This window comes from Sander lucioperca, chromosome 7 (genome assembly GCF_008315115.2).
Source record: "Sander lucioperca isolate FBNREF2018 chromosome 7, SLUC_FBN_1.2, whole genome shotgun sequence".
In the NCBI taxonomy this organism is placed as follows: domain Eukaryota; kingdom Metazoa; phylum Chordata; class Actinopteri; order Perciformes; family Percidae; genus Sander; species Sander lucioperca.
The window spans coordinates 8,884,806-8,902,528 of record NC_050179.1 but is presented as its reverse complement, the minus strand read 5'-3'; the positions used below and the strand labels follow the sequence as shown (position 1 = coordinate 8,902,528).

Here is a 17,723-nt window from a genome sequence, read left to right as displayed (position 1 = left end):
CGGCTTATTTGACCGTGTTTTACTGAAGTAAAATGTAAGACTAAATTCTTTCACACTTATGCCCATAAAATATAGTTTTTAATATTCCTCTACAGTTAAGACTAAGAGCCCCTTTAACCAAATGCTTTTAAAGATCTTTTATTCAGTTGTGTGCCTTATTTTATACTTGATTGTTCTTCAGTTGTCAATTAATGCTGATGTTTTTATTTGTATTTTAAAATCATTTTAAACATTGTTGTGATTAGTGTGCAGTAAATAAAGTTACTATTGGGAGCTTTCCTGTTGATGTTGTTAATACGATGGATTTATAAATGTGTGTTTACTGTTTATTGTGTGTGTTTGTGTACATGTTTCTAGGGGGAGCTGTGGATGCTGAGCATTTCAGACTACTCAGCGGTGGTAAACCATCCAGGAAGTGTGGTATCATGTCGAGTGGGAACCACCTGTTCTTCAGCGAGGATGGCCTGCGCATGTTGGTCACCAATGACATGGACCTGGCAAATGCCAGGTATAGCTACACAAACAAGCCCTTACCAAGTTCACACATATACATAATCAAAAGTGATAATCTCATGTTGATGTTGTTGTTGATAATCTCACTCTGCAGGTTTGTTCAGTTCTTCCTACGTCTTGGCTGTGGTAAGGCAGCTCCAGATCCTCGCTCCCAGCCGGTTTTGCTTCAGTTCTCTGTGGACGGAGGTCTTACCTGGGGCCTCTTGCAGGAATTTCTCTTTAGCAACAGCAGTAATCAGGCTCGCCTGGTGGCCCTGGAGATCCCGCTGCGTGCCCGCACGCCTTCCACTCGCCTCCGCTGGTGGCAGCCCTCTGAGAACGGACACTTTTACAGCCCATGGGTCATTGACCAGGTACAGTAAGTGAGGCTCCATCCAACCATTCATCCATCTAACAATAATTATTTCAATCATTTTCATTCAAGCATTAAAACATCACAGCTGTCATTCATCCAAACTTTATTTTTTTTCATCCCTCTGACTGCCTTCTTCACATGAAATATGCAAACATGTATCTTTTATTCCCCAGGTGGTAGTTGGTGGCAGTGCCAGTGGCTGGGGACCTTTGGAAGATGATTTCTCTTCAATCGATGGGCGGTCATGGCTCCTCCACCCTGGAGGAACCCGAATGCCTGTTTGTGGCTCTGATGGGCCTGCTTTCGCATTTATAGAGAAGTCTAACACTCGCTATGCTGTAACCACTGACATCAGTTTGGGTCAAGACGCCTTCATCCAGTTTGACTTTTCTGCTTCCTGCTCTGTCACCAACTCGTGCTACTGTAAGCATTTACAAGTGTGAATAGGGGCAGCAACTAATGATTATTTTCATTATTGATTAATCTGCCAGTAATTTTCTCAATTAATTGATTAATCATTTTGTCTATAAAATGTCAAAAAATAAATTTCCCACGTTCAAATTTCCCACAGGCCAAGGTGATCTATTTTGATAGCTTGTTTTATTCAACAAACAGTCCAAAACCCAAAGATATTCAGTTATTATGATATAACAAAAAAAAGCAAAGATAACATCCTCATCACAGGCTCAGATCAAGTTCTTACAGTTAAGAAGCTGGAACAAGCTGTTTATGTTGTAAATTGTTTATGCAGTTTCTTGAATAAACTTGATAATTGTGTTTCTCTTCTTTCTCTGCAGCTGTAGAGTTGGAGTATTCTCTGGATCTGGGTCTGACCTGGCAGCCTGTGGTCAGAGACTGTCTGCCTACAAGCCCTGACTGCTCTTCCTACACCCTGCAGAGGCTGCTGGTTTCTGACACTTTTAACAAGTGGGGCCGTGTTACCCTGCCTATCCCATCATATGCCAGGTCAGTAGAGCCCTGTACTCACACGTGGACAAACTTGTGTAGCGCATGGCATATCCTAATTCTGCAATACACTCTTAATTTTCTAAACCAAATAAAGTCCGCAAGTGGCTGTGGTGTAGCTGCTCCTTTACCACATTACAATCTGATACAAACGTAAAGTGCAATGTCAGGATTTACAGTTTAATTACTTGCTACTGTATATGATTTATTTGAACTTAGCCTGTGAAATGTATCAGTGACTTGACTTTGTTTTATGGATTTAGGTCTCCAGCCACAAGGTTCCGTTGGTTCCAGCAGGCTCCCTTTGACAAGCAGCAGACCTGGGCTCTGGATAACCTCTACATTGGAGATGGCTGCCCAGATATGTGCTCTGGACACGGACGCTGCCAACAGAGCTCCTGTGTGTAAGTAATGGCAGCCTTATGCATGCTTTAATGTCTGGAATGTCAGCTGCTAGTAATGAGCAACAGGTGTAAAAATGAAATTTTTTTTTTATTTGATCATGTAAAGTTACTTTACTGTATCCAGCATGTTTGTGTTACTAAACTCGCTAAACTTGATGGCCAGTTTGTCTTTGAATCTGATTATTTGACTCCACCATTCTCCCCAGGTGTGACCCAGAGTGGGGTGGAGAGTACTGCGATGAGCCTGTGGTTCCTCTGCCCTACCAGCTGAAGGACAGCTTCAGTCGAGCTCCCTCGCTCAGCCACTGGCACATACTCACCGGTGGGAAACTCAGCACTGTGTGTGGAGCTGTGGCCTCTGGAGCTGCTCTGCACTTCAGTGGGGTAAATATACATCTACCCTCATTGTTTGATTATTTTTTTATTTATTTTATACTTTCTTACAACATGTTCTATTATGAAAACCAGGGATTAGGTGGAGGATAAATGCAATTAAATGCATTCATATTCTGAAATACAGTTAACCCACCTTCCACTCATGCAAGGAGAGATTGAAGCTTCTTCAAAAAAGACTACAAAGGCCCTGACATGTACTGATTTAATAGGGCACATCTAACAGTATCTGAAATATGCTGCTTCGAGTATCAATCTGTTGAATAAAAGACCACAAAGTAAGTAGCTGTCCGCCCTTATGTCAGCTTTAGTTGTCCCGAGGCACTTAGGACAGTGTTGTAAATAGATACCTATTGACAGGCTGATCTTAATGTGGACAGACACACTGCCAGAGAAACCTCTTAAGAGCAGCCGTTAAAGGTCTTGCGTTAAGCTGTATCAGGATAAATTGCTACATTAGTTAAAGTTCAAACTTTACCTAAGTCAGTTTTATTATTCGGGTTATGTTCCAGTAATGATCTCTGTAATGTATATAACCTACATGTTTGAACTTGTTGGATTTGTTTTTAGAAGGATGATACAGTTAAATAGAGCAATAGAAAGAGGGATAGAAAGACAGACAGGCATCCATCCATCACAGACATACTCTACTGACTACATTTCTCTATGTGTCTGTGCACAGAGTTGCAGCCGTCAGCTGGTGACAGTGGACCTGAACCTGACCAACGCTGAGTTCATCCAGTTCTACTTCATGTACGGCTGCATGATCCCACCTAGCAACCGTAACCAGGGTGTGCTTCTGGAGTACAGTTTGAATGGAGGTATCAACTGGCATCTACTGACAGAGATCTTCTATGATCTGTACACCAAGCCTGGGTGAGTTTTTTCACCCAAATGACTCATGGACATAACTTCCTGCAAGCAAATGAGTGAAGAGTGAAGCAGGATATCTGTGACTTTCTTTATGTTTTTGTCTGTGTTCAGGTTTGTGAATGTGCTGCTGCCCCCTGCTGCCCGTCAGGAGGGAGTGCGTGTGCGCTGGTGGCAGCCACAACATGAGGGAACAGACCACAGTGATTGGGCTCTAGATAACGTCCTCATCGCAGGCTCAGATCCACGAGCACAGATATCTGACACATTTGGAGGGGTGGCACTGCCCAACCATGAGAGAGCTCCTGCTGATGGGACCACAGGAAGAGTAGGGCAGCTGAGCGAGCAGGAGGAAACACCCATTGGTATTTCTCATTTTCAATGGCTCAATTAAACAGTCTACAGGAATTCCATATGTTTTTTTTATCACTAAACAGAGCCTCTTGGTTTCATAACTATCTTGTTGCATCTCTTTCTTTCTTTGTTCTCAGTGAGCGATCATTGGCTGTTCTCAGAGGACTGCTCAGTGCAGCGCTTCTGCAGCTCTCCTGATGGAGTGATGGTGTGTGGCAATGCTGATGGAAGAGAGGTGTATGCTGTCACACATGATATTATTCCTGACAAGGGCTGGGTCATGCAGTTCAAGGTAACTAATAAGCCTTAAATGACACATAGACAATTTGTGTTGTTTGATGTTCTTTAGTGCAGTGGTTCCCAACCTGGGGTCCGGGGACCCCTAAGGGGGGCGGCAAAGATCACGGGGGAGCGCAAGTCTTTATCTGGTTTGAGGTTGAGGTAAAAAAAAAAATATTTGCACATGTTAAAGAAATTATGGTAATACACTAGAATATATAATGTATACAAAAGTCTGCATAAAAACTATATATTTTTGTTCTCGCTTAAACTTGTAGGCAGGCTACTTAGTAGGTCAAACCTCCGGGATCTCTTAACCTGTGACCCTTGCTGTCATCAGGTCAGCTGCTAGCTGCTATCATCCTCATTTTCCCTGCCGCCACGGCATCACTATTTTATGAACGAAACATGGCGGAGAAACGTAAAATTGCTGATAACTCCTCTGTATCAAAAAAGAAAGTAAGGGAAAGTTACCTCAACTTCGGTTTCGGAGGGGGGGGCTCAGCTTTTCTTAGACATAAGTAGGAGGGGCGCCAAGGAAAAAAGGTTGGGAACCACTGCTTTAGTGTACCAAGTTCATCATACTGCAACGTATTGCATCTTTGTATGAATTTAAGTCAGATGGACCCCTTTTTGCTATGATGGTTAATATCTGTGTGTTGATTTAGATTGCAGTAGGCTGCAGTGTGCCAGAGCGTCATGCAGACCGGCAAATTCATGTTCAGTATTCAGTGGACTTTGGAGTGACCTGGAAGTACCTGGTGCCCCAGTGCCTGCCTGCTGACCCCCGCTGTGGAGGTCAGGTCTCCCAGCCGTCAGTCTTCTTCACTGCTGAAGGCTGGAAGAGGGCGGTCTATCCCCTGCCTGACAGCCTGGCTGACACGTGAGTCATCCTACCTCATATCTACCTTCACATGCTTTTGACAAAACATACATTACTGCTTCATATTTAATTGTACCATCAAGGCATGCTTGACCTAAATTATTGATAGATCATATTATTGTCATCAAATAAATTATAAAAAAGGTTGTCATATAAATTATGCAAATAGTTTGCATGTTGTTTCACTAACCTATCCTGGTTATTCCTCAGAGCGGTGCGGTTCCGTTTTTTCCAGCAGCACTCAGACATTCAATGGGGTGTGGAGAACTTTTACATCGGGCCAGCGTGTGACGGCCACTGTGGGGGACATGGAGATTGTCTGGATCAACGCTGTCTCTGTGACCCAGGATTCACAGGACCAAACTGCTATGCCAGCACTGCTCTAAAGGTAGACTCCAGCTCTCCATCAGTTAAAGAAAAAACTCAGATTACAAAATAAAAAGACAAGTAGAATGTAGCTGTTTTCTTTTCTTCTGTAGGCATCTCTGAAGGAGCGTTTTGACCGGGAGGGGGCAGCAGGCTCTCAGTGGCAGGTGCTAGAGGGCGGTAGGCCCTGTACAGACTGTGGTGTGTTGGTAGAGGGGACAGCCCTGTACTTTGGAGGGGCTGATGCCAGACAGGCTGTCACTGCAGATCTGGACCTCCGCGGAGCAAAGTTAGTACTCTCCTTCTGTCAATCACAGCAAGACGTTTTCTATTTCTCTTTAAATATTGTGCTACTCTAAGTGCATTTTGAATTGTGTTTTGTGGATAGGTTTGTTGAATACTGGGCCAGGATTGGAAGTGAAGATAACATGACCATGTGCCACCGTCCAACTTGTCGTAAAGAGGGAGTGCTGCTGGACTACTCTACTGATGGAGGTGCAATAATAACATGCATGCATACAGTGCATTGTGTAATTTTCCTTTTTCATCATCATCCGTTTAGGATTTCTTCTCTTCTTTCATTTTCTAATTCCATCTATATCTGTTCCTCAGGTGTGTCCTGGACACTGCTGCATGAGATGGACTACCTGAAGTATGTGTCAGTGAGGAGAGATTACATCGTCCTCCCAGAGGGAGCTCTGACCAATGCTACTCGTCTGCGCTGGTGGCAACCATTTACCATTTCTTCTGGCCTCGCCACCCCCAGTCTGGAGAGAGCCCAGTGGGCCATAGACAACATCTTGGTGGGGGGGTCCGACATCAACCCACCCACTCTGCTTGACACCTTTGATGATGGTGAGTTTGTTTATGTTGATGTAATCAGAGCCTGACAACTGACCGGTGATAACAAAGGACATGTTCTGGAAATAACTATGACTCTTCCACCTCTTCTCTTTTCATTTCTTTGCCTTTCACCAGAGGGTGTTTCGCATGAGGAAAGCTGGAGTTTCTACCCAAATGCTGTGCGCACAGCTGGCTTCTGTGGAAACCCCTCTTTCCACCTGTACTGGCCAAACAAGAACCAAGACAAGACACACAACATCCTGGCCACACGGGAACTCATAGTGCAGCCTGGATATATTCTACAGTTTAAGGTCCAGTAATGCAACACAGCCACAAACCTGCTAATTAAAAGCTGTCCATTGTCTTGGAGGCATTAGTCCTTTACTGTCCATCTGTTTTATTGATGCAGATTGTTGTTGGTTGTGAGGCAGACACCTGTGAAGACCATCATTCTGTCCTGCTGCAGTACAGGAAGGATGCAAGGTAAGAAAGACAGGAAGTGACCCTAATAAAGGAAAACACTTTAATACGGTTAAAAAGCGATTGTTTGAGGTGTAAAATACCTTGCACATCGGGGCTTGATGGTGTATCTTTCCTATTCCATCAGTGGTGTATCTTTCCTATTCCAACAGTTACTATTCTTGCCAAACTGTAGACAATGCATACAAATGTTTCCACCTATTGTGGAAATAGACATTTATTAATAAGCTGACCATAATATGAACTAAAACATATGTTAAATCTCAGGTCAGTAGCCTGAATAGCTTGAACCACTAGTCTGACTCTACACCCACTATTTATCATTTAAACATTATTTGATGTGATTATTTTTCTTTCATAGGATGCATTTTTGCATCGTTTTCAGCTCTCACTCTCTCCCTTTAGGTCTGACTCATGGCAGCTGGTACAGTCAGAATGCCTCCCCTCATCAGTCAACAACGTGGGCTGCTCTCCCTTTCAGTTCCACGAGTCCACAATCTACAGTCCAGTCAACAGCTCAACATGGACCAGGGTCACTGTCCAGCTGCCAGACCACGTCTCCTCAGGGTAGGAGCACACAAATATTTTATTTCCATGGTTAGCACTGGGACATATCCAGTGGTGGAATATAACTAAGTGCATTTACTCAAGTACTGTACTTAAGTACAAATTTTAGGTACTTGTACTTGATTTGAGTCCTTTCTTTTCATGCCACTTTCTACTTCTACTCCACTACATTTCAGAGGGGAATACGTTTTTACTCCACTAGATTAAGCTGACAGCTTGTTTTATTATAAATTAAACTACCCAACAATATAACGGCCTACAAGCCCAGCTTAAATGATTATCCGACTATATACAGAACTGTTTTGATCGTTTCCAGTTTCTAAAATGTGAGGATTTTTCTGCATTGAGTACTTTTACTTTTAATACTTTAAGTGCCTTTTCCTGATGATACTTACATACTTTTACTTAAGTAACATTTTCAATGCAGGACTTTCACTTGTAACAGGGTAGTTTTACAGTGTGGTATTAGTACTTCTACTTAAGTAAAGGATTTGACTACTTCTTCCACCACTGGACATTTCATGACTTCACACCGGTATATTTGTCTAAATTCCTATTTTTAAACATATCAGCATAATAATGTATAAATCATTTATACATAGAACTATCAGCAGAAAATCTCTGTTACAAGTTGAAGCAGTGTAAGCCTTTTGGGATTTGTTGTATATTTCCAGGGCTACCCAGTTCCGCTGGATTCAAAAGGAGGGCACAGGAGAGCGGCAGAGCTGGGGAGTGGACCATGTTTACATCGGCGAGGCCTGCCCAGGGCTCTGCAGCGGCCATGGCTACTGTACAAGTGGAGTGGTCTGCATCTGTGATGAGGGACACCATGGTGGGCCACAAACAGCATATTATAGTCAAACTGCTAGATACACACACAGTTCTTTCTCATCGGTACTGTTCAGAAGAAATATTAAAGGGAGAGTTTTTAAGTAAAATGATGCAAGTGGACAAAGTTACTACAAAACTGAACAAAATATTTGTGTAATTAAGACAGATTTGACACAGTTGCTGGAAACATGGCCTTGCACTGTTGTATGTCAACCCCACCATAGACTGGCCTATGATCTTTATTTCATCCAATTTCATCACCTCCTCTCTGCTTCCTCTCACCTCAACAGGTGACGACTGCTCCCTACTAAGCAGTGACCTGCCCAGCTCCATCAAGGACAACTTTGAGTCAGGCAGTGTGTCTCAGGAGAGCTGGCAGTTGATCCAGGGTGGTGGAGTGGGCAGTGGCTGTGGGCAGCTCTCACCGCATGCCCACGGAGACTCACTCTACTTCAGTGGCTGTAAAATGAGGCAGGCAGTTACCAAACCGCTGGACCTCACTAGAGCCAGGTACAGGTACTACCAAAACATACTGTAAATAAACTAATTATGTAAACATACACCCACGTACATAGCTACCACAGATTAGTTTTCCCAACATCAGGATCTGTATTATCAACCTTTAATGTTTTCTTTCTCCAACTTTCTCTTTTTTCCATCCTTCTCTGTATCCCTACAGTAAGATCATGTTTGTGCTGCAGATCGGCAGCGTGGCACAGACAGACAGCTGTAATATAGCTCTGGATCAGGCTGACACAGTTGACCGGGCTGTGCTGCTGCAATACAGCGTCAACAATGGAGTAAGCTGGCACGTAATCGCCCAGCACCAGCCCAAAGACTTCATAAAGGCCCAAAGAGTCTCCTACAATATTCCACTGTGAGTGACACACATGAGTTAGTCACACTTAGTTTAAACATACCATTTTCTACTAAGGCACCATTTATAAAGGATTTATGTGTTATAACTAATGCCTTTATAAATGTTAATAAAGCTTTCACTAATGCTTCATGAATGTTATAAATGTTAGTCATTGATAAATGGTAAAGTTGTCACTTTTAATAAACCATCAGCTAGTAAATAAACTGCAGTTATGCTTTTCAACTTTCCATCAAATCTGTATTTGTAAACATTAAACAATTTCAATAAATCGATTTTGGCCCAGATGCTCTGAGGCTGTTTTCCAGAAGGTAAGTTTATCGAGCAAGTGTCATAAGGGAAACATCGGCCGAACAGATTTTTCACAACCTCAAAGTTGTTCTTTATAATGGTTTATAACTGATCTATAAAGCATTATAATTAAAGCCATGAGTTACAACTTTCAAACCCTTTATAAAGGGTGCCTTATTAGAAAGTGGTACTGTTTAAACCAGTGTGGTAAATGTCATTAGGCTGGTTTGAAGCGACAACTATCATTGACATACTTGTTGACCCTCACTAACTGAATGTTTCCCATGGTCTCTCCAGAGAGGCGAGGGTTAAAGGGGTGATGCTGCGATGGTGGCAGCCACGCCACGACGGTGCAGGACATGACCAGTGGGCGTTGGACCATGTGGAAGTAGTTCTGTGAGTACCCAATTCCCAGCCGTTCCCCAGCACCCCAGAATGGCCCCCAAAGAAATCTGCCCCACGTCTCAGCCTCACCTGTAGAAACGGTCCCCTGACAAACACAAGAATACATCATACACATACATATACTGTACGCAAATCTACATGTGTGCTGCTCTCCACGTACAACTAACCTCTCAGAAGAGTAAAACAATGACTGTGGTGTTCGTTGCTGTGAAGAATAAATTTTGTGCATGGCTGTTCTGTGTACGACAGATCAACTCCTGCTCTCAGATCATCATATTTTCAGTGTCTTGTAGAACCCATGCATCTCCCATATAAACAACTTGTCAAGAATGTATGTATTTTTTCACTAAAATGTCACTGAAATAGAAGTATATAATACTTAAAACTTTAAAAGGGCGTAGATATTGTTTAATTAAACAATTGAAATCTTTAAAACATTCATTAAAATGTTGCCATACATTTTCATACTGAAGCACTCAAAAGATTTGAACCACTCATTCACATACTGATTCATAATTTACAGTATTGACTCATTTACAGTTAGCTCGCCTGTCCCCTATTGGCCATTATAAGGCATGACACAGAGCGCAGAACCAAGATCATACTACATAAAATACAGAAACTGTGAAGGTGGCTTTACATCTATGACAGTAAAGGCCCATAGTCTGACTGGTCTATTGTTGTTTTCATTTTCACATTCATTTCATGTGCAAACTGGTCCTGCATTTCATTCTACTGGGAATAAAGAAATCTTACAAATTCTTAATTTTCATTTGAAGGAACTTGCAGACACCCTGCACTGATTTACTGATTGTGTCTCTCTTTCTTTCTTTCCCTTTTTACATTTATATTGCATTTAATCTGTAACGAGGATCAGTAAACGTTTTCTTTATGTGGAAGACAATGCCAGTTTTCAAAGTGGCAAAGCTGGAGATTCTGCAGGGCACTGAAGATGTCATGAACATGGTCCATACTCAGCGAGCATATTCTTAACATGGAAATATCATAAAGCATTTCGAATGCATTTTCTGCATGTTGCTGTGGGTATCAGAGCAATGTTCCCTCTGATGTGGGTGCTGATTGTTCATTCAGATGTGTACCCAATGCATTTGAAATGCTGCATACAACAACTACGTAAGGCACTCTAATATTTCATGTACAGTTGATACAAAGTTGCACACACAAACACATTTATGCCTAACCTGAGCTGTCCCTGGTCTACGTGGTCGTGACCTGTCCCCCTTCCTCCCTATGCACTCGCACGGTTTTCAACAGTGTCTGCTGAAAAGAGTGACCATGATCTTCACACTTTGCTCTGTTGTTTATTTCTCTCTATTCACCACTCCTCCACTCCTTCACACATTCTTCCTCTCACTCTACTCCTGCTCAATCTTTTCTTTTGCTCCACACGCCTTTCCTCCCGGCTGCTTAATGTCGCTGATGTGGTTGATAATTTGGTCATGCTCACTCCTCTGCTTGTGCCGCATCATATCCTACCTTACTTCCTCCTCCTCCTCCTCCTCCCATTCTGGCATACAACGGATGGATTACTGCTATATATCTTGCTCTCTGTCTTCTCTTCTACCTGTGGTTATCTTTCACTTTCCCTTCATCTTTGTTACATTTCTTGGCTGTCTCCTCACTCAATCTCTACCAACTACTCTTCTGCTCTGCATTCTTCTTTCATATTCTTTCCTCCTTCTCTTTATCTTTCCCAAACACTATCACTTCTTCTTCCTTGAACCTCTGACTATCTTTATGCCTCTTCTCTCTCCTCCCTTCTCCCTGCTTTGGGCCCCTGCCTCCCCAGGCCGGGGCTCCTACCCCCCCAGACCTTTCTGCGAGACAGCAGTCCCCTCCTGCTTCTCCCCTCTCGCGCTCTAACCTCTGCTCTCTTCTGTATTCTGCTCCCTCTGGCATGGCTGTAGTGTGAGGTAAGTTCTCCGCCTCTTCCTGAATGCAGCTCCCTCCCTCACCCTCCTCCCTACCCTTTCTTCTCCCTGTTACACTGTGCACACTCTCCCACACTTTCACTGACACACCCAGCCCTCCTCATCATCACCACCACAGTCATGTTCATGCCCTCGCCTTAACTCAAGCCCCAGGCAGGTCAACAAGCAGACCAGCTGCTCACAGTGTCCAGGTCCAACACACAGATCTTAAGAGACAGCTCAAAGCAGTACTACAACAACACAGTGAATAAAGGGCATAAACAGAGCAGTAAAATCAAAAATAAATAAAAAAAATTTTTTTACAGTAATTGACATATATCCTGTTAAAGGGTTCAACACAATGTCGCTGGATAAAAACAAATTCCTGATAAATAGCGTTGATTTTGAATGTGCAGTTTACACAACCCTTTAAGGATAATGTATATACTGTATATAATAATATGTAATAATTTACATGTACAAATGTCAATGTTACTGTGTTTGTGTGTGTATGTGTGATGTAATCCATCACTATACCTATATCTGTTTGTTTTGTTGCAAACTGTTGTATTGTTTTTGACCTAGCTGATCATTTACAAGTTAACACACAATTCAATTATCCTACTTGAAAAAGATTGCTGTTTGTAGGTCCAGCATTACACCCAGCCCACCAGTATCAGTTGCAATGTGGCATCTCGCATCATTAATTTCAGATGAAGGCCCATTTGGCTTGAGAGTTTCATTTGACTAACCTCTGCCATCCAGCTCCTTGCAGGGCTACGGATCGACTGTTGTGACAGCTTTTCATCCCTTTTTCACTCATAGCTGTCCGTCTGTCTGTCTGTAGACAACAACAACAACAACATGACTCTGAGCCAGGAACTCCCTCCTTACTACAGTACCCTCTGGTTTCAGACCAAAAGAAAACGTGTGCGCGTGCCCACACACACACACACACACACTCTCAAACACATGCAGTTTACCAGCCTTCCGTCCTATTTACCTTCACACTACCACCTCCGCAGCATCAACCATCACGCAAGCACACAGCATATCCTACCCTACCCCATCCCTCCTGATCCCCCCCGCTTCGCAGAGGCCCCTGCCTGCCCTGGCTGCACAACTGGCTCACTGGCACCGCCCTGCTGGATGGAAGAGGCAATGAACAGGCTAAGCAAGAGCACTCTTCCGCAGCTTTTCTCTGTGTCTCTTGGTTCCAAAACCACCCCTTCTCTGCTCATAATTCTGCATTTTTATGGCCTTGGTTTCCTTTTTTTCTTTTACTCAGCGATGGCTGTTAACTCTGACCTCAAACACTCAGTGTCAGAGTTCCCCCCTAGCATCTCTGGTAGTATGTTCGTAGACTCTGTATCCCATGTCTTGTCCTGTGACATTTGGTCTTATATACATGTAGTTCTACCTCCATGTTCACCATTTAGCTGCATCTCATTTGTGCAGAATGTAAACAAATACAGTTTTGTAGAGTAGCGCCACTCATTCTTCGAGCCATGAGACCCATACAGGTGTTGAGTGTTTGAGGTTATGGCTGACATTTTTTTAAAAGGCAGCATGAACATGGATGTGAGTGAGTACCAAAGCTGCATTTAACCATTTGTGTTTGTGTGCATGGATGAGAGTGTGTGCATGGGAATGTGTGGATTCATAGTTCCCTTTATGCGGCAACTAATGTTCACACTCCTCCTCCCCCCCCCCTTCACTGTCTTTGTATCCCTGCAGCACTCGTAAACAAAACTACATGATGAACTTTGCCAGACAGACCGGCGCGCGTCACTACTACAGCCGCAAGAGGCGGGCACTGCAACAGCGTGCCTGAACCCACCAAGAAGGGATTCGCCCTCTGACCTGCCAATCACACATTGACCTGCAACGCCCATCCTTTTGCTCCTGATGACATATTGCCCTGTCGAGTCCCATCCACCAGCGGATTCCAGTCAGCCTTAGTTCCCTTACCTATCTCTCCCTACCGTCTGCCACAAACACAGGCCATCCAATCAGCTTACGCCAGCCAATCATGGCCTTCCCAACCACATGGGTCGGCGGGAATGAAACTCAGAAGAGAGTGAAATGGCCATTTTGTTTCCTTTTTTTCATGGACGGTCTGGGTTTCTAGTTGTTTTTCTAATTATTGCTGTGGTTCCTCTGATTCCTGTTCCCACCTTCCATAACCCTTCCTCTGGCTTACCTCCATGTCACTCCCCTTCCCTATCCTCATCCTCCTTCTCCTACCACACTGTGAAATTAAGACATAATATATCACTGCTGAACTGACCAGTCAATTGGAGAGTTGCCTCCCAGTTCCACTGAGCCGTCGGGGGGAGGACCACTCCACTGCCGCCAATCGGTACGCCAGGAGAAAGACCACAACGATGACACTGACCATGAAGAGGAATAACGGTGATGAAGAAGCTCAAAAAAAGAAAGAGAAAAAAAAAAAAAAAAAAAAAAAAAGAGTACTGTGTTCTTGCTGTTCTGTGTGTCTGTGGTTTCTTTTTGTGATGAGTTGACTGTGGTGTTCTGTTCATTTGTTTGTTCGTTTTCTACTAATTCATATGCTTTTAAGGGGGGGAGGGGAGGGGGTTGCTGGGTTCTGTTTCCTTTTCCTCGTTTATCTGGAATGGATGTGGGCAGGGTGGAAAAAAGCCCGGACTCCACAGGAAGAAGGAATGAAAGAACGATTTGCACGACGAGAAAAGGAGAAAATAAGAAAAAAATTAAAGACTGAACATTGATTTTTATGTTTTTTTTAAATCATTTTTTATATATGTTGGTTCCCGAAAATACAGATATTTATGGTTAATGGTTCTTCACGTAACCTATTTAAGATGCACTGTGCGTGAAATCTGTATGTTATTTTCCAGTGTTAAGTTATTAGGCAGTCGAGTCAGGCTCTCTGCATCATCTCCCTTCTTCTTTCTCTTTCTAGTTCTCATGTGCTGTTTCCCCCCTTCCTATCCCCTCTCTTTCTCTCTGCTGATTTCTGATACCTGGAGGTGAGGCTCTATTAGTGTTGTTTTTTGAAGTCTGTGTAATATGGACCATCTGCCCTCAGTGTAACTCCAGTATAGCAATCTCCTGTATATATATGTATATCCACTATGGGGAAACCCAGCAGCCTTATAAAAGGGAAAATAAAGAACTGTCCAAACCTCATACTGTACACATTGCTTCAGCTGCTCTTTTTCACTGCCTGACATGTTTGTCTTTTTTTTATTGTCAACAAATCTCAACTCAATACTTTCCGACTTCCCTTCACTGTCAGTGGGACCCCGAGCCCATTGATTCCTACCAAGGATGGGGAAAATAATACACAGTACTCAGCAGGATGGTGTGTGTGTGTGTGTGTGTGTGTGTGTTTGTTTGACTCTAAAAAAATATATCACCAGCCCTGTCTGTTATGTGCATGTTGGTATGAGAGAGAAAAGTGCCTGAAAGTATCCAAAAGATCATAGAATATAATTTTGTTTCCATATATTTATTTATAGACATTGATACATTATAAAAAGACATTTTATTACCAAGACATTGTAAAAGAATATGTCTGCCATCACCAGGGTGCATACCTCAGTGTCTTCAGACTGGGCATTCACCACATTCTGCTGCAGGCCCTCTGCATTACTCCATGCTGAGGCTGCAGAGATGCCTCTGAGCACTGCTCACTTAGATGGTGTTGAACCATATAAACGTCTTCCCCCTTGACATGAACCCCTAAAATGGTTGTTACATACAGTAGCGCATCAGGTGTCACAGGCGGCTGGCCATCGCAGCTACAATCACAAGTGTTACAGTAAAGTAGAGAGATTTAGGTGTGACGCCCGGGCAGGAGTTACAGTATGGCCAATCACAGCAGTCGTAGATCATTTTGTAGATGGTTCCTTTAAGGGTAAGGCTGTGCACCTGGCTGCAGTCCCCCTCCGCCATGCAGCCCATGGCTGACAGGATGCTGTGGTTGCCATAGCGACCATCAGCCTTGAAGCACAGCTCATCAGGGGGGCACTCTGTCACAATGAGCTCAACAGTCCTCTCCTTCTCCTGGATGTAGCTGTAGTAGCAGTGCAGGTTGTCACAGAGCATCGAGGGGAGGAGAAGGTAGAACCACAACACAGCAACGTGCAGGAGCTGCAACATGTTCGGTCTGCAAGTTAAAGAGAGCCATTTGGTATAGGCCTATTATTGACCTAATATTGTAGCAATAACAAAAAAAAAAAAATCAAACTTAAAGAGTACAGTACATCAGCCACTGCAGTTCCATACTTTTGAGATTTATAAAACGGTATGTGTCAAGTTCCAAAACCACTGAGTCCCACTTCCTATAATGCAAATGTCTATTTTTCATATTCTACTACCCCAGTTTGCAGACTTTCTGTTAAACATTTGTGGTCTCAGAGTTAATATCAAGTCACATCACTTTCTTAAGTAGCCTAATGTGGTTCCTAGCCGGAACAACCACAGCTGCGTCAATGTTTTAATGCACCGCCTGACTTGAGAAAGTGCGACGGCACGTGTGTGCACACGTACACAGCACAATTGAGAAGTGTTCATGTATTCAAGAACATGCATTATCTCTCTTTGAATGTTTGTCTGTGAGCTTCTGTAAACCTGCTAGTTTTTATTACTACAATTCTCAGTGTTGCAACAGTAATTAACCTTGATCCGTGTCTCAAACTTCGCCGAGGGGATTGGGCCTGGAAAGTCCTTGAATTTAATGATAAACCCTGGAGAAAATTAAAATAATTCAAATTCAATCAAATTAAACATAATCCAAATGCAACGTCAGGCCAACAGATCAATGCAATTTAGCATCAAATCATTACACTGAAAATGTCCAATTATGCATCAAGTGACTGTATCCAAAAGCACAAAGAAAATCTAATTAAAAGCATTCAAGTCAGTATCAAGAAATTTAACTGAAAAATGTTGAATTTAGCAACAAATAATTAAGTGAATTAGACTGAAAATATTTAATTCAAATATGAAAAATAGCCAGTTCAAATCAAATACTCAAACCCAAAAATTCTCAATCCCATTCAAACTTTTAAAACCTAATTTAAAATCAGACAGTCAAAGATATAACATATTTCAGTTAAAATACTCAAAACCGGAGAATATGTAATTCAGCAGAAGATAATCAAGTGAAACGATTTAATTCAGCACCTCTTAAGAAAGGATGTTCAATTTACTACTTGGCAATTCAGTAATAATTCAGCAATTTAGCATTCATTTAGAATCCACATTTTGCCCTTCAAGAAGTCATTTACTTTTAGTAGTGAGGCTGTCTCGGGCGGCTTTCAGAGAAAAGACCAAAACCAGGAACTTCTAATCTGATTGTAGAGTGTACAATTTAGTTTTCTTTAAAGCGCAGCAGATCTTATGTTACCACATTAAAAATCATATGCACAAGAAAAAGGCTTCTATAAAATGCTCAACTAGCTTAGGAAGGAAACTATCTATGATTGGCTATACCTAAAACACAATATATTGAATTAAAACCACCTCTCTAGGTCAAAAAGATATTTTTAAAAAATTGCTTAACAAGCTGTTCTTTGGCAATCAATACTATTTTACATCATGCATAAGGGTTAAAACATTTTGATGAATCTAGGCATAAAACTAACTAGAGCAAGTAGGGCCCCTAACTGTAGTTTGTTAGCCCAAATAAGGAAGTTCTGAAGAGTGAGAGATGCAGAGATACAGCTCTAGCTCAACCACCACCGATCTTTGAAAGGTTAGCTGGACGCTGTGGTCATATGTGCGCTGCAGTTTTTAAGGCAAGAAACCAAGCAAAGGTTTTTTTTCCCGAAACAGTTCAGTTTTCATTCTACAACTCATATATTTACTCTGACATGTAAAATCAGCCTTCATTCACAGGTGTCAATGATCTCCACTGATTGTCACATTCAAAATGCTCGAGGCTGTAAAGGCAGAAACTATTTCAGTGTGCAACTTTTAAAAACAGTATTATGAAGACTCACCTACACATTTAAGATTTAAGTCCAGTCAAACAGGCAAAACATTTCAGAGCTTCTCCTGATGAACTCTAATCTCACCACTGATCTTCCTACACAGGCCACACCTGCCAGCACACCTGCTTGTAATA

General features: G+C 42.5%; 2 protein-coding genes across 6 annotated transcripts in view; one reads left to right on the top strand and one right to left on the bottom strand.

Moving 5' to 3' along the window:
- Positions 1-14,786, top strand: part of reln (reelin) — a 100,081-nt gene extending 85,295 nt beyond the window's left edge. Inside the window, exons 43-65 of one of the 2 annotated variants that reach the window (XM_031282751.2) lie at positions 358-508; positions 608-866; positions 1,042-1,291; positions 1,666-1,834; positions 2,098-2,238; positions 2,445-2,622; positions 3,314-3,507; positions 3,616-3,866; positions 3,993-4,147; positions 4,803-5,017; positions 5,228-5,405; positions 5,497-5,672; positions 5,772-5,878; positions 5,996-6,238; positions 6,362-6,537; positions 6,636-6,709; positions 7,112-7,273; positions 7,948-8,105; positions 8,395-8,614; positions 8,784-8,981; positions 9,570-9,668; positions 11,606-11,611; positions 13,346-14,786. In XM_031282751.2, the coding sequence (XP_031138611.1) occupies positions 358-508; positions 608-866; positions 1,042-1,291; positions 1,666-1,834; positions 2,098-2,238; positions 2,445-2,622; positions 3,314-3,507; positions 3,616-3,866; positions 3,993-4,147; positions 4,803-5,017; positions 5,228-5,405; positions 5,497-5,672; positions 5,772-5,878; positions 5,996-6,238; positions 6,362-6,537; positions 6,636-6,709; positions 7,112-7,273; positions 7,948-8,105; positions 8,395-8,614; positions 8,784-8,981; positions 9,570-9,668; positions 11,606-11,611; positions 13,346-13,442 (3,857 nt within the window). In that variant the 3' untranslated portion in view covers positions 13,443-14,786. The remainder of the gene's footprint in view (positions 1-357; positions 509-607; positions 867-1,041; positions 1,292-1,665; positions 1,835-2,097; positions 2,239-2,444; positions 2,623-3,313; positions 3,508-3,615; positions 3,867-3,992; positions 4,148-4,802; positions 5,018-5,227; positions 5,406-5,496; positions 5,673-5,771; positions 5,879-5,995; positions 6,239-6,361; positions 6,538-6,635; positions 6,710-7,111; positions 7,274-7,947; positions 8,106-8,394; positions 8,615-8,783; positions 8,982-9,569; positions 9,669-11,605; positions 11,612-13,345) is intronic. The other variant, XM_031282752.2, reaches the window with a different exon arrangement.
- Positions 14,787-14,997: 211 nt separating this feature from the next.
- On the bottom strand, positions 14,998-17,722 carry LOC116038423 (protein Bouncer-like). Of its 4 annotated transcripts, none has more exons than XM_031282819.2 (2): positions 17,599-17,722; positions 14,998-15,745 (listed from the first exon to the last, which is right to left on the bottom strand). In XM_031282819.2, the coding sequence occupies exon 2, from the start codon at positions 15,698-15,700 to the stop codon at positions 15,371-15,373; it is 330 nt and encodes a 109-aa protein (XP_031138679.1). In that variant the 5' UTR covers positions 15,701-15,745; positions 17,599-17,722; the 3' UTR covers positions 14,998-15,370. The 4 variants fall into 4 exon arrangements, with proteins under 4 accessions (XP_031138679.1, XP_031138676.1, XP_031138680.1 ...); XM_031282816.2 differs by lacking the exon at positions 17,599-17,722 and adding an exon at positions 17,464-17,592 and having other exon boundaries at positions 14,998-15,761; XM_031282820.2 differs by lacking the exon at positions 17,599-17,722 and adding an exon at positions 17,464-17,592.
- Between the last annotated feature and the right edge of the window lies 1 nt (position 17,723).